Source organism: Sciurus carolinensis, chromosome 5 (genome assembly GCF_902686445.1).
Source record: "Sciurus carolinensis chromosome 5, mSciCar1.2, whole genome shotgun sequence".
Taxonomy (NCBI): Eukaryota; Metazoa; Chordata; class Mammalia; order Rodentia; family Sciuridae; genus Sciurus; species Sciurus carolinensis.
The window spans coordinates 162,002,961-162,019,290 of NC_062217.1; the positions used below are offsets into that span (position 1 = coordinate 162,002,961).

Consider the following 16,330-nt stretch of genomic DNA (forward strand, 5'->3'; position numbering starts at 1 on the left):
AAATTTGGAAAATGCCCTTTGGCATTTGTTAGGGTTCAGATTTTTAAAATAAATTCTTTGTTTTGTTAGCTGTTAAGCTAACTTTCATCATATAGGTATTTGTAATACTCTTACTATTTTTCTTTAGCCTGCCAGTGTAACGGACACAGCACTTGCATCAATAACAATGTGTGCGAACACTGTAAAAATCTCACCACAGGAAAACAATGTCAAGACTGCATGCCAGGTTATTATGGAGATCCAACCAATGGAGGGCAATGCACAGGTAAATGTTTTTCAATGTATTTTTACTAATGAAAAGAAAATTGAGAAAGAGGTGCCCCTTGTGGGGATTGTATGTATCACTAAAGAACAATTCTTCATTCAGCTTCAGTATTTCTGGGAGGTAATATCTATTTGTCAGGGACTTTGGGAACTATAAAAATTCTGTGATACACTTGCTTTAAAAATACACCTTACTTCAAACACATGAATTCATATTCACTGTAGGAAATTTATCAAATGCAGATAGATAAAAATTACATATAATCAAAGACTATTATTGCTGATGCGTTTGTTTTTATAGTAGATTATTGCCTTGACTTTTGAAATAAAAAACAATTAAAGGTTATAGGTATATGCCTCACATCAGGTAGGACTTACTTTTGGACAGGGTGATAGTATAACGTAGTATAGTGTAAATATGAGGTAGCAATTGTCACACGTTTTTGTTCACTAAACCCTACCTAATTTCTTCTTCTCTATCCTGCTGCTTCCTCTTGTTTATTTTTCCTGCTATATGGCCTTTCTTTTAAATTTTTTAAAAAAATTATTTCCTTTTTTCCTTCATATGTTGGTTCATTCTCTTTTTAAAATTTTTAGTTGTAGATGGACAGGATACCTTTATTTAATTAATTTACTTATTTTTTGTGGTGCTGAGGATTGAACCCAGTGTCTCACACGTGGGAGGCAAGTACTCTACCACTGGTGGCCACAACCCCAGCCCCTAAATTTCGTTTTAAAGTGAAATTTTATCATGATCTTTTCTCCCTAGATTGGACCTTACTATTAAAAAAAAATTAAACTACTGTCTTTAAGTGAAACTTGAATATATAGTGTCTACAGACATATATAGTGTCTCAGTCATGGGCAGTGAAAAGCAGTCTTTAGGAGGGAATAGAGCCTTGGCCTGGTCTAGATAAGTTTTTAACACTAGCTTTTAAAAATATGGATGTCTGGACCACTCCCTAAAACAATTAAATCTGTATCTGGGTTGAGGTTATAGGGTGAATCTTGGGCCTTTGTTCTTTTTAAAAATTTCCCAACTGACTGTGGTTTGCACTCTGGGTTGAGACACACTAGGGAGTAATGAACCTACTCAGCCTTTGAATTAATAAATTTGCTCAGATTTGGTGGAAGGGAGTTCCTTGACATGGACTACTCTGGTCTGTCTGAAGCCTTGATATTGGACTGACTGAATTAATGTTTTCTTTGTTCTAGGCACTGTACTAATGGCTTTATATCGGCTATATCATATTAATTTCACAAGAAACTGTATGGCCAGTGTTACTTTATCCCCATTTTATATAAGAACACAAATGCACAAAGAAGTCTGGGCTGGGGTTGTGGCTCAGTGGTAGAGCACTCACCTCCTAATGTGTAAGGCACTGGGCTTGATTCTCAGCACCTCATATAAATAAATAAAGGTCCATTAAAAACTTTAAAAAAAAATTAAAAAAAAAAGAAGTAACATGTCTATTTCTTAGCCTTATGGTCACCTCACTGTAGTTGTTATGTTATCAGGGACAGGGAGGGTCCAGAAGCTCTTAGACAAAAGCCACAGCTTAGTGCTGTGTCCAGTGGATACACAAGGTACAGTCATTGTGGGCACAGTGGAATCTACCAGATTTAATCCCCATCTACTGCAGTCATAGTATTTGGTTATTTTATGTGTATCAGCTTAAAAGTCCAAGGATTTGGAGACAGCCTGTTTTCTGTCTCTGAATTTTTTATAGCCAAGAATTTTCACTAGAGGATAAGTATATTTCAGATAGATTATTTATATATTTTAATATATGAATATATTAATATTTTATAAATATATAAATATATATCATTTCCATCATTTTAATAAAAATATAATTCTGAGATGTTTTAATTCACATTACAGTTTTTGTCTGTAGACTCTCATGTATTTAATAAATAATGGTGTATGTTTTATTTTTATAAAACTGATTTTATATATCCTTTCCAAGTTATTTTAATGCCTATGTCCATCAGGTTTTTGTGCTCAAATTTACTTAATATATTTCTGTTAATATTTATATAATGCTTCTTACCATAACCCCGACTCTAGAGTATTACTGTTTTTTAATTAAGGTGAAGTGTATTTAATGAACTTAACTATTTTAGATGTATAATCTGATGGCACTTAGTACATTTACAGTAGTGTGCAACCGCTTTATCGAATTTCTAAACATTTTCATCACCACAATGGGAAACTGCATACTTTTTAAGCAGCCACCCCAGCCCCTGGCAAGCACTTATCTGTTTTTTGTCTTATAATTACTTATTCTTAACATTTCATACAAATGGAATCCTACAATATGCGATCTCTTGTCACTGGTTTCTTCCACTTAGCATGAACTTTTTGATGTTCATTCTCATGGTGGCCTGTCGCAGTACTTCATTTTTATGACCCAATAATAATACTCTTGTGTGTTTAAACCACTGTTTTCTATCTATTTATTCAATGATGAACATTTAGATTCTTTTCAGCCCTTTGGCTGGTGTTGTGAATAGTGCTTTTGTGAAACATACTGTACTAATCTTTGAATACCTCTTATCTGTTCTTCTGCATTTATACTGAGGAGTAGAACTGCTGGGTCATGTTTTAATTCTGTGTTTAACTTTTTAAGGAACTTCCAAATTATTTTCCATAGTGATTGCACCATTTAAAATTTCTCCCAGCAATGTAGAGGATTTCAGTTTCTCCATTTCATCACCAACACTTGTTATTTTCCTCTTTTAGTGAGTCATTCTAGTGGTTATCTCATTGTGGTTTAGATTTTCATTCCCTAAAGACTAAATGATGTTGAGTATTTTTTCATGTTTTCCTGGCTATTGTATATTTTCTTTGAATAAATGTCTATTTAAGCCCCTTGCTCATTTAAAAAATTGTTTTTAATGGTGGTCAAGTATACTTCACATGAACTTTATTTTTTAACCACTTTTAAGATTAAGTGCAGAGTGTCATGCAGCCATCGTCACCATCCTCCAAAACGTTTTTCATCTTGCAAAACTGAAACTCTATACCCAGTAAACAGTTGCTCCCCATTTGCCCTCCTCCTCCCAGCCTTTGGCAATCTCCATTCTACTTAATATCTCTGTGAATTTGAGTACTCTAAGTACCTCATGTAAATAGAATCATACAGTTTTTGTCCTTTTGTGACTCTTATTTCTCTTAGTATAGTATCTTTGGGGGTCATTCATGTTGTAACATATGTAAGAGTGTCCTTCCTTTTTAATGCTAAATAATATTATGTTGGAGATATCTATATCTATATCTATATCTATCTATCTATCTATATATATATATATATGACTTTTTGTCTCTTTATTTGTCCAGTTGTAGACATTTGAACTGTTTCTACCTGTGAATATTGCCACTATGAGTATGGCTATATAAATGCCTTTTATATCTTTTCATGTGCCTATTGCCATTTGCATATCCTTGGAGAAATGTCTATTCAAGTCTTTTGCCCATTTTTAAATTGGGTTTTGTTTTTGCTGTTGGATTTGGAAGAGTTCTTTATATATCCTGCATACTAGGCCTTTATTAGATACCTGAGTTTCAAATATTTTCTCTCATTTGGTTGGTTGTCTTTTTACTATCTTGGTAGTGTCCCTTAAAACACAAAAGTTGGTGATATTTGTTGTTTGTATTTCATTGTCATATCTAAGAATCCATTACCAAGTGCAGTGTCATGATTATTTTAGTTTTTTTGCCTACATAGAAAAAAGGAACATTTGGATGGTTATAATAGCTATTAAATGTTTTAAATTAGTGTGGTAGATTTTATTGTTCTGTTAAACAGAGTGCTTTTAGAAATATGTTCCCCTTTGGGGATGATACTCATCTAAGACTTGTTCAGCTATTCCACATTAATTTTTGTTACTGACATTACATATCTGGCAAGCTGAGGTACAATGCAATGGAAAATTGAATGGAATGAAAGATAAATACCTATCTTAGTCACTGTTGTCCATTCTCTGGTAGTTTTATTAAACTTTAAATAATTCCTAGTTTCCATATTTCCTAAAGTTGGCAAATAGTATTTTGCTATATATGACTTTTCTATTGTGATGTGATATATAATAGTCATTTTTATTTTTTAGGGCCAAACTAGATACCTAACTAAATAAATAATATGTCACATCTGGTGAATTATTTTTCTTCTAGTAATGGCTAAAATCAATTTATAAAACCTAGAAAGTGTAAATTTATGATCATTTTTTCATTTTTTAGTTCACCCTATTGGGAGAGACTTTTACTTGAACTAGTAAGTACATTTATTAAAATTCAGAGTCCATGATAGTGTTAAGAATGAAATAGATTTATGTTTGAATGGAGAAGCTTTAAATATATTCAAGATTTTATACATTATTTTTGACTCAGCCTGCGAAAGCCAAACTGAAAATGTTGTCAAAATTATGTAAATTTACTTGTGGATTTTTTTTTTTTTAGTTTGCTTTTAGACTATGGCATTTGTGGTTAGTATCTTATTATGATTAACTGTTTTATTAGGGACTGGTATATGTGTCATATCAGATTACACAAATATGTAATCTTTGTTGCTGTGGGAGAACACAGTATTGTTAAGAGTGTGGGCTTTGGGTCTATATTCTAGCAATGCCACTGTCACATTAGGTAAATTATTTGACCTTTTAGTATTTCAATTTCCTCATCTGTATAAGGCAGCTAATGTAGTATTATAGTGAGCCTTAAATGAGATACTTTGTATATGAAATAATATGTGCTTCTGGCAAATGTTAACTTCCTGATATTGCTGTTATTTTATTATTATCATTATTACTATTCATATCGTCAGAGGGTTTAAATATTAGTAAAACATAGGACACAGACTTTTTAACAGTATAATTGTTGTATATTCAATCTGACTTATAAATTGTAGTAAAATAATCAAAGTTTATTTGAATAGAACAACTCAATATACTACAAATTATGGTAGTTTGCAATGAAGGATTATTCTTGAAATTCACAAATAATGATTGAATGCTTTATAAATGCAATACATTCTGCTAGGACTTAAATGAATATTCATTGTGTGGATGCTGTAATTGTCAGGGACATAGAGATTCTTTTTGAAGGATTCAGGAAGGTCTCATAGAGGAGTTAACACAGTAGGCCCTTGAGAGTCGAGGGTAATTCACAAACTTTAGTTTTACACGATTATTATTAATTGCATGTTTTTCATTATAATTTGCTCTTTAAATAAGACAACTAAACTATAATGGTATTAATAAGTATTTTAATACTTTGTTTTATCCAATTATTAAAAAAGTAATTACTATAAGGAAAATAGTTTTCCACATCATGAAATACACAGATATTTAGAAAATTCTAATCTTTTATGGCTAATAGTTTTTTTCACTTAGGCCAAATGTTTAATACCTTTTGTTTGTATTTTGAATACATTCTTTTCCTTTAACATTACAATCCTTTGGTTTAAATGAAGTTCGCTTTACTAAATGTTTTCAGTTTATATTTATTAGTTTATGTCTTTTAGTTTGTTTCATTGTTCTTTTTCAGGGCTGCTTATCTGATTTCATAATTTCTCTTAATAATTTCACTTTTACCATTCATAAAATCTTTTTATTTTTCATTTGAGGAGAGAAAAATGTTCTTTCAGTATAGTGACGGTTCTATTTTTTACCTTTGTTTCTTATCAGCAAAAGTTAAGGTTTTCTTTGACATGCTATAAATATCTGCCTCCATTAGACTTTTTCAGAAGTATTTATTATATTAATAAACACACTAGAGCCTGATACAAGCATTCTGTAATACTCTACGGGTTATAAAAACAAAGGTGAATTAACATTTTGACTCCTAGGATCACAATTTTTTTTTTTTTTCATTTTAAACCCTTCTCACACGTTCACAGAAGCAAAAAGTTTAAAACCAAATGAATCTGAGCATTTCTTAAAATAAATGTAGGAAGTTTAATTTTCTCAAACTGGGAGCATTGTCCTGAGTAATCTAAAACTGCAGAAAAATGAAAATCACTTGATGTGCAAATCTTAGTTATATTGATTGATTTGACAACAAAATTATTTTCTTGAGTACACATCTATGTGGCACAGGAAAACCAACATGACTTTTAAATAATCCAAAGACAAGACATTAAATGAATAATTATATAATTATAAATAGATATTGAATGTTTGATATAATGGTGGTGTGCTTTGGTCAAAGAATATCTTCAGAATAACTTTTTATATAAAGTCAATTATATTAAATAAATTAAGAAAAGTCTTTTAAAATCATATAAAGCAGAGCTGTTGGTTTTTAACTATAATTTAAAGCATCTCCATTGCATAACTTTTATAATGTTTTTAGCTAGTCTGTCTTCTCACTGTACTAACTTTTGGAACCCTTTGTTTTCCTTGGGTGGAGTTGCTGTAGGATAGATGGGGTTGGACTCAGAGGAATTGTCAGGAAACAGGTTAATTTTAGCTGCCGTGGCCTAGAGGGGCTCATGTCTAAAAATCTCTGAACCCTGAGGCTGGAAATTCTTTAAACTTTATACCCAGTGGGAAGGAGTTTACATTGAAGAAATACTTTTTGTTCCATTTTCTTAAACTAGACAGAGGTTTTCACAAGTTTTTGCCACGAAAAGCAGAAATGGTATTTTTTTTTTACAGTATTAAGCTTGTGGGCAAACTTAACTGTTACAAGACAGCAACTGAGCCCTATGAGGAAATAGGAAGCTTCAAATCACATTGAACCTTCTGCAGAACTTTTTGCTGATATCCTATTGAGAAGAACAACTATGGTGAGGGTCTGTGGAGAAGCTTAATTATGACTCTTCTATGAAGGGAGCCACCACAGAGTGTCCCTTGAACTTCAGATGCTCTGTACCCTAAGATTTTTTTTTTAATCTTCATCTTCTTAAACTCTGTTCATCCCTTTTGTTTTCATAAAAGAGATTCCAAAAATGAGGAGAACTGAGACTATGAGAACTTTGGCATGCATTGTCCAGTGTTTTAAAATGACTTGACTGGACTATTAAAACATTTTTTTCTATTGAATGCTTTTGAAATAATTGCCTGTGGGCCTGTGCCCATAAACCTGCTGGAGATAAACCACTGAGCTTCTAAGCAGTGGGGGATTATTTCCCCTTTTGTAAGGTGTTTCTTCCTGATTTTTATTTGCATAAAGTTCTTTTTCCACCACACCTAGTTCTGACTGAATTTTTACTTCAACTTTTGACATTTGGACATGGTTTTTAGGTGCTTAGAGCTGATGTTCTAGATTATTTCCATTATATTCTACGTACTCACAATTTTTAAGACTTTGATCATGTATGATAGAATATTTTCCTAATAAAACATATGATTTACAAGTGTTGACATGAAGTGTGCCATGTTACCTGGTTTCTTGTTTTGAACAATTTCACTAATATGCCTCTAATGTAATTTTGAAAATGGTAGTTTTAGATCTATAAGTAGAATATTTGCCTAATTTTGGCCAGATTTTTTTTAGACAAAACCATATTTTGTCTAAAGTTTCAGCATCTTTTTAATTTTATATGATGCTTAGCTATCTTATATGCATTCTTGATGTTTTGTGTTAATATAGCAAAGTGTTAACTGTGAACTAAGCACAGTAGTACTACCTAGGTAATGAGGATACAAAAATAACACCTAAAAAATACAAAAATATATTTAAACAAACAAAAAAAAACTTTCAAGAAGTCCTCAGCCTGCTTAGAAAGACAAGGTAAATGATGACCTGGTGAGAGCACTGATAGTTAACATCAGGGAGGTGCAATTTGGCACTGAATTTGGCACTATTTGGTTCTTTAAAAAGTGATTTAAGATATTATAATTTAGCTTAACTGTATAAATAAATGTATACTAACCTAAAAAGATCTTACAATTTCTACTGGCTTGAAAAGACAGGAATTGGGTAAAAATTAAAAGATCCTTATCATATTCTAAACCATAAGACATTTATTTAATACACTAAAGAAGATTGGAGGTTGACCTAAGAAATTCTAAGTATACATTTGATTTTTCTGTATTATTTTTTAAAACACAAAACCAAGCTAAATACCCATTTGGCCACATACTTTTGCCTTTCTTAGATAATGCACAGACTAATCAATGATGGTGGAAAAGTTAATAATATATTCAAAATGCCTAGAGCAGCAGTAGGAAAGCATTAACATAAATATTTTCTGTAAATATTTCATAAGATATTAAAATCCCCTTAAGATATCATTTAAGAAAGGCCTATTCTTTCAAAGGTCCATTTTTATATACCATCAGACATGGATGCAAATGTTTGCTTTTCTCTTAGTATCATTTACCTATATCTTTTATCTTATTTCTTCTGTACTGGTCAATCTGTTGATTTTATAATAATAATCTATATTTTTAGATTATAATGGAAGTATATAACAATTAATTGTATACTTAGTGAATGGTACAGGCTATTTTATTAGGCACTTTGTAACATTTGTCAACTTCTTGTTTGATATTTCCTTAAAGGTCCACTACTACTCCAACTAATTAGTTAAAAAACTGAATTCAGTAACATCATTATTTAAAAATACTTCCACCCTTTCAGACTGAATTTCACCAATATCTGTGATTCTGTTTTTTCTGACCCCTATGCACCATCTCAACAGGATTCTGACTGTACACTGTCTATGACATCCATTCCCTGCTTGTAGCTTGCTGCCTGCATTAGTTGAGGTCTCCATGATCCCTCCTCTTCTACTGCTGTTGGATATTACAGATATTTGTCATGGTGTGACTTCTTATTAAATATTTGTTGAATTACTGCATAAATGCTTTCACTATAAATAATCTCTATATTTGTAATCCCTCTTTATACTTCCTATATAGGAAAAGACAGAATTTTCTTCCTAAAAACCATTCAAATAATTTCATTACCATCTTTTAAATCTCAAATTGCCTACAAATTATTTTTAAAATAAATTAAAAACTCCTCAAGTAACTTTTCTGGTTTTATATCCTCCCATTTCTTTTTTTTAAATTTTCTACCATACTTTATTGTCATTTCTTTTTTTTTATAGTTCACAGTTTAGACACTGGCATTTTTCTTGTCAGCCAAGCTTGTATTTACAAAATCACTAACATTTGTTATTAGTTTAATTATGTCAGCTATATTGCTAAGAACTTTGCCTAATGGTTTTCATGTAATTTTAGACATTTTATTAAGTAGACAATTACTGTACCCATTTTACAGATGAATGAACTAAGGACATAGGCTTATACTTCATTTGAAACGTTAAGTCAGTAAGTGCTTGAAGCAGAATTCAATCCTTGAACTGTTTGATTCTAAGTGCTCCGAATCAATATGCTTTTACATCTTTTTTGACTTGCATATGAGATCAGTGCTCAACTTTTACCCATTTTAAAGCCACAACTTTGTACTGCTGTCTACTTAAGTCTATTGTTACTGTAGCCTGGACTATTGTAACAGTTTCCAAACAGATGACCCTCTCTTTCTTTTAATTGATCTTTATTTTGATTTCAGGATATTTGCAACACTGTAGAGCTTTTCACCTTCTGTCTGACCACTTTTTCATGCAAACCCAGCTCTTTGTGCCATTAACTCCACTTTGTACAGCATTGTGCCTTTGAACTTGATTACTCATTTTGGTTTTGTTTGGGACAGGGTAGGGATGTAATTGGGGATTAAACTCAGGGTACTTGACCACTGAGCTGCATCCTCGGCCCTATTTAGTATTTATTTAGAGACAGGGTCTCACCAAATTGCTTGACCCCTCACTTTTGCTGAGGTTCACTTTGAACTTGTAATCCTCCTGCCTCAGCTTCCCGAGCTGCTGGGATTATAGACGTGCGCCACTTCGCCAGGTTTTGATTACTCATTGTTTAAATCTCATCTCAGGAGAAATTTCAGCCTGAAAATTTGTGATAACATCCTCCTAATTTCAGCAGCTTTCACCTCCCTGATGTTAACTATCAGTGCTCTCACCAGGTCATCATTTACCTTGTCTTTCTAAGCAGGCTGAGGACTTCTTGAAAGTTTTTTTTTTTTTGTTTAAATATATTTTTGTATTTTTTAGGTGTTATTTTTGTATCCTCATTACCTAGGTAGTACTACTGTGCTTAGTTCACAGTTAACACTTTGCTATATTAACATGACTAAGAAAAAATTATTTTTTGTCATCTGTTTTGCTCATTTGCATACTACCTAAAAAAACAGTAATTCAGACCTCTTCAAATTTCAGCTAATTTTTTCACCTTAAGAGAAAAAGGTAAAAATTGTCAATTTTTTTAGTGCTCATTTTTCTGCTTTTTTCACTTTTCAATAATAGATGCAACAGAAAAGCAATGTTGGTTCCAATGTGTATGTTAAGTTTGCTCAGAATGAGGATTTATTTTAATTGTTATAAATGATTTTGTGTGCTGAATTCATAGCTCTTACTGAACAATAATGGAATATTTTATACATAAATTGTTCACTGATGACTAATAGAGAAGTTATATAGAGTTCAAATAAGGAAGAAAATGTAATTTATTTAATTCTCTTCAGTTTCTAGTTTTTCTAGAGAAGATGTATAGAATCATGGTATCTGACTTCACAGAGCTTAACAAGCTACATTTTGCCTCACTAACCTAAATAAGTTGGGGGTCATTTTAACAGAATGTGTTTTTTCTTTCTTTAAATTTTTTTAAGTTGTTGATGGACCTTTATTTAATTAATTTATTTATATGTAGTGCTGAGAATTGAACCCAGTGGCTTACACGTGCTAGGCAAGCGCTCCACCACTGAGCCCCAACCCCAGCCCCAGAACGTGTTTTTCTATTATATGTGATCAGCCAACTTAATAGAATCTCACACTTCACTATAGTATATAATTTTTATTTTATAAGCACATTTTGTGCATTACTCTAGGTGTCAGCATCTACTTCCTTTAGATTCAGAGCGATACTGTTCTGTATGAGTCCATCATTTATAACAAGGTATTGGGCTCTCTCTTCATACTCTTAATTTTTTCCTTGCTTTTTGATTTGATGCCATCTCATTTATTGTTCTTGGTTTTATTTTTTGTGCTTTAGGAGCCTCGTTAAGGAAGTTGATGCCTGTGCCGATATGTTAGAGCATTGAACCTACATTTTCTTCTAGCAGTTGTGGAGTTTTTGGTCTAATTCCTAGGTCTTTTATCCAATTTGAGTTAACTTTGGTTCAGGTTATAATTAGGGATCAAGTTTCATTCTTCTATATGGAGATATCCAGTTATTGCAGCACCAATTTTTAAAAAGGCTATATTTCTCCAATATAGGTTTTAGGCACCTTTGTCAAGTATCAAATGACTGTATTTATGTGGCATTGTCTCTTTGTCTTCTATTCTATACCATTGATCTTCATGTCTCTTTTGGTGCCAATACCATGTTGCTTTTATTACTGTAGCTCTGTAGTGTAATTTCAGGTCTGGTATTGTGATGCTACCAGCATTGCTCTTCTTGATCAGAACTGCTTTGGGTATTCTGGGTCTCTTATTCTTCCAAATGAATTTTAGAGCTGTTTTTTTTTTTTTTTTTTCTTTTCTTTCTATTTCTCTGAAGAATGTCATTGGTATTTTGGTGGAGATTGTATTGAATCTGTATATCACTTTTAGTAGTATCCCCATTTTGACAATAGCAATTCTACCTATCCAAGAAAGTGGGAGGTCTTTCCATCATCTAAGTCTTCTTCAGTTTCTCTCTTCAGTGTTAGTTTTCATTGTAGAAGTCTTTTACCTCCTGTGTTAATGAATTCCAAAGGTTTTTTTTTTTTTTTTTAATGTTTTTGTGAATGGGATAGTTTTCCTAAATTTCTTTTTCAGCAGATTCATTGTTGGAGTATGAGAAAGGTATTGATTTCTGTGTTTTGATCTCATATCCTTCTAGTTTATTAGATTTGTTTTATCAGCTCTAGAAGTCTCCTGGTGTAGTTTTTTGGGTCTTCTAGATATAGGATCATGTCATCAACAAACACATACATTGATTTCTTCTTGTCCTATTTGTATCCCTTTAATTTCTTTCTCTTGCCTAATTGCTCTGGCTGGAGTTTTAAAAACTATATTGACTAGGAATGGTGATAGTGGACATCCTTGTCTCATTCCTGTTTTTAGAAGAAATTCTGTTTTTCTCTGTTCGGTATGATGTTGTTCTTGGGTTTGATATATACAGCCTTTATATTGTTGAGGTAAGTTCCTTCTACCTCTATTTTCTCTAGTGTTTAAATATGAAAGGATGTTGGAATTCGTCAGATTCTTTTTCTGCATCTTTTGAGATAATCATGCGATTCTTGTCCTTAATTCTATTTATGTGATGAATAAAATTTATTGATTTGTGTATGTTGAACCAACCTTGTATGCCTGGGACGAAGCCCACTTGATCATGGTGCACTGTCTTCTTAATGTGTTTTCAAATGTGGTTTGCCAATATTTTATTAAGAATAAATCCATCAAGGTATTTGCCTGAAATTTTCTTTCTTTGATGTGTCTTTTTGGTTTGGGTGTTAGGTGATACTGGATTCACAGAATCAATTTTACAGTGTTCCCTCTTTTTCTATTTTATGGAGTAATTTGAGAAGTATGGACATTTGGTCTGGTAGCACTCAGCTGAGAATACATCTGGTCCTGAGATTTTCTTTATTTAAAAACATTTAATAGCTGTTTCAATCTCATTACTTGATACTGGTCTTTTGAGGTTTTTTATACTTTCATGGTTCAATTTGGGTAGGTAATATGCCCTTCTGAATTTTTTAAATATGTTTGAGATTTTCTAGGTTATTGGAATTTAAATTTTCAAAATAGTTTGTAATGATCCTTTGATTTCAGTAGTGTCTGTGGTGATATTTCCTTATCCACCCCTAATTTTGTTAATTCTTTCTTTTGGTTAGTTGTCTAAGGGTTTATTAATTTTTTCATCTTTTTTAAAGATCAAGTCAGTTTCATTGGTCTTTGGAGATATATATATAGCACACACACACACACATATACATATATGTATATATATATTTTTTTAAATTCTCAATTTCATTATTTTGGCTCTGATTTTAATCATTTTCTGTTTTCTCCCCATTTTGGTATTAGTTATTTCTTCTTTTTCTAGGACTTTGAGATGTAATGTTAGATTATTTATTTCATCATCTATTTTTTTAAATGTAGAATTTCAGTACTATAAGCTTACCCCTAATATTGTCTTCATACTGTCCCAGAGATTTTGGTGTGTTATATCACTATTCTCATTTGTTTCTAAGAACGTTTTTATTTCTCCTCTGATTTCTTCTGCTATCCATTCCTCATTCAACAGTGTATTATTTTATCTGTAGGTGTTAGAGTGGTTTCTGTGTTTTATCTTGTTGATTTCTAATTTCATTTCATTATAATCTGATAGGGTGTATGACATTATCTCTTTTTTTGTTTTGCATAAATTTGCTTTGTGCCCTAAGATATCTATTTTAGAGAACATTCCATGTGTTGATGAGAAGAAAGTGAATACAGTTGTTAGTGAATGAAATATTCTGTAGATGTCTGTTAGGTCTATTTGGGAAATGATATTTTTTTGTTCTCAAAAATCTTTACTTTGTGTCTGGATGACTTATCTAGGTGACAGGAGTGTGTTATTATAGTATTATGAAAAAAAAGAAAAAAAATAGTATTATGATCTGTTTGGTTCTTTGTTTTGCAAATGATTTGTTTTATGTGTATAGATGCACCATTGTTTGGGGCATAAATATTTATAATCATTATTCTTCTTGTTGAATGATTCACTTAAGCTGTATGAAGTAAACTTCTTTGTCTCTCCTGATTAACTTTGGTGTAATATCTACTTTGCTTGCTTTTGGCTAATATTTGCATGGTATATCTTTTCACCTTCAGTCTGGATGTTTTTGTCTGCAAGGTAAGTCTCTTGCAAACAGTATCTTCTTGGGTCTTGTTTTTTGATCCAGTCTGCCAATATATGTCTTTTGATTGAAGAATTTGACCATTTATAGTCCATTAATATGGAAAAATGATTTTTATTTCCTGCCATTTTGATTTATTTCTAATGTTTAATTCAGACTTGATTCTCCTTTAATTTACTGTTCATTTAGTGTGGTTCATTCCTGTGCTGGTTTTCATTTTATTTTTCATTTCTTTTGAATGAAATATTTCACTGGATATATCTTTTTTTTTTTTTTTTTTTTTTTTTGGATATATCTTAAAGTGTTATGGATCCTTTTAGTTTCTGCTTATCATGGAAGGTTTTTATTTTTACTTCAATTATGAAGGATAACTTTGCTGGATATAGTAATCTTGGTTGGCACTGATTTTCTTTCAGGACTTGGTATATATTATTATTTTTTTCCTGGCTTTTAGGGTCCGGATTGATAAATCAATTAAAATCCAAATTGATTTACCACTAAATGTGACCCACTGTTTTTCTCCTGTGACTTTTAAAATTCTTTCCTTATTCCATATTTTAGGCATTTTCATTATTATATATGTTGGAGGGGATCTTTTTTGATATTTCCTATTGGGAGTTCTCTATGTATCTTGTATTTGGATTTTCATATCATTCCAAGGATTTTGGAAATTTTTCTAATATTATTTTATTGAAAACATTTTGCATTCCTTTAGTTTATACTTCAGAGCCTTTATCTACCCTAGTGATTCTTAAATTAGATCTTTGATGTCATTTCAGATTTCTTGAATATTCTGGTCATGGTTTCTTAACATCTTTTCTTACTGTCAACTTATTGAAATAATTGTTCATGTTCTATAGTTTCTTTCTTAATTTCACTCCTTACATCTTCTTTTAGCTCGTTGAACATTTTACCTATGAATGCTCTAAATTTTTTCTCTGGCATTTCCTCTGTTGTGGTGTCAGTGGAGTTAATTGTTGAAGTGTTCCTTTGCTTTGTTCCTTTGCTTCTTCATACTTCTTGTGTGTTTTCCTGTCTACTGGAGTGATTATTGCTTCTTCTTTTATGCAAGGAACTATTTGTTGAGCTTCTTTCTTTTATGAGCTCTGGGCTGGGCTATTATCTAGATATTGATAAATTAACTTCAATGTGTGTCCTCTATGGTTCCCAGTCTCGGCTCCATTTTGAGAGAACACACTAAACTCTATGTACTACAATCACTTCACAGCAAAGCTAGGTACTGTTTAACGTTTGTGGGGACGGAGAAACTTGTTGATTCTGTTCTCCACAGTTTCACTAATTTGGGTATAAATTTGTAGTCAAGTTGTGGAATATTTTGAAAAATTAGTTATTAAATATAATAAAATTGCTTTAACATTATGTAGGTGATGAAAATGGGAGGAGAGAAATATTGGGGAAAAAGAAGAGAAAAAAAGAAAAAAGAAAGAAAAGATAGAAAAGAATAATATACACCAGATAAAAAGAATAAAAAGATGGATGGGGGTGGTATGTGAGGCAGTAGCAGGTAATGTAAGAGGACAAAGAGTGGGTAAGAGGAGCAAATGTAAACATGAGGTAGGAAAACAAAGAGAGAATGATTCCTATTAATGCTTTAAAACATGACAAGAAATACAGTCAAGTGGCTTGTGGGCATATTGTTGGCTACTAAAGTAAAAACTGTCAAATCTTGATAAAGAGTGGCATATATGATCAAAGTCAACTAGAGCTATTTGGAATAAACCATGCCAAGGTGAACAAAATTATCATTGAGTCTTGGTTCGGATTTCATCAGAATTTGGGACTTCTAGAAGATGTCCATCACTCTTTGGTTTTGGATCCCTCGGAGGTGCTGAGGTATTGGAGCCACTTACCTGGTTGCTAAGGACCTCCCATCAGCCTATTCTCTTTTGTCTACCCAGGAACCTGAGGCTGTCTGCTTGGAGGGTGCAGTGTTATGCCTGCTGGCTGTTCCTCTTATGTGCAGTTCAGGATGCAGGTCTTCTCTGGGCTGTTCTACTGGTTCCCGTAGGTCACCAGTATACCGATTGCTCTCCACAGGATCCTTTTCAAAGTGGCATAGAGCCTGGTGATTGTTGGCAAGCATGGGACTTGTGGCTGTGGATTCCTATGGGAGGACTGTAGTGCAGAAGCATT

The 16,330-nt window shown here is 32.2% G+C and overlaps 1 protein-coding gene across 2 annotated transcripts in view; it reads left to right on the plus strand.

The window, feature by feature from the left end:
* Positions 1 to 16,330, plus strand: part of Atrnl1 (attractin like 1) — a 723,769-nt gene that overhangs the window by 184,868 nt on the left and 522,571 nt on the right. For both annotated transcript variants that reach the window (XM_047554249.1, XM_047554248.1), the window contains exon 19: positions 128 to 265. In XM_047554249.1, coding sequence (XP_047410205.1) covers positions 128 to 265 — 138 coding nt within the window. The remainder of the gene's footprint in view (positions 1 to 127; positions 266 to 16,330) is intronic.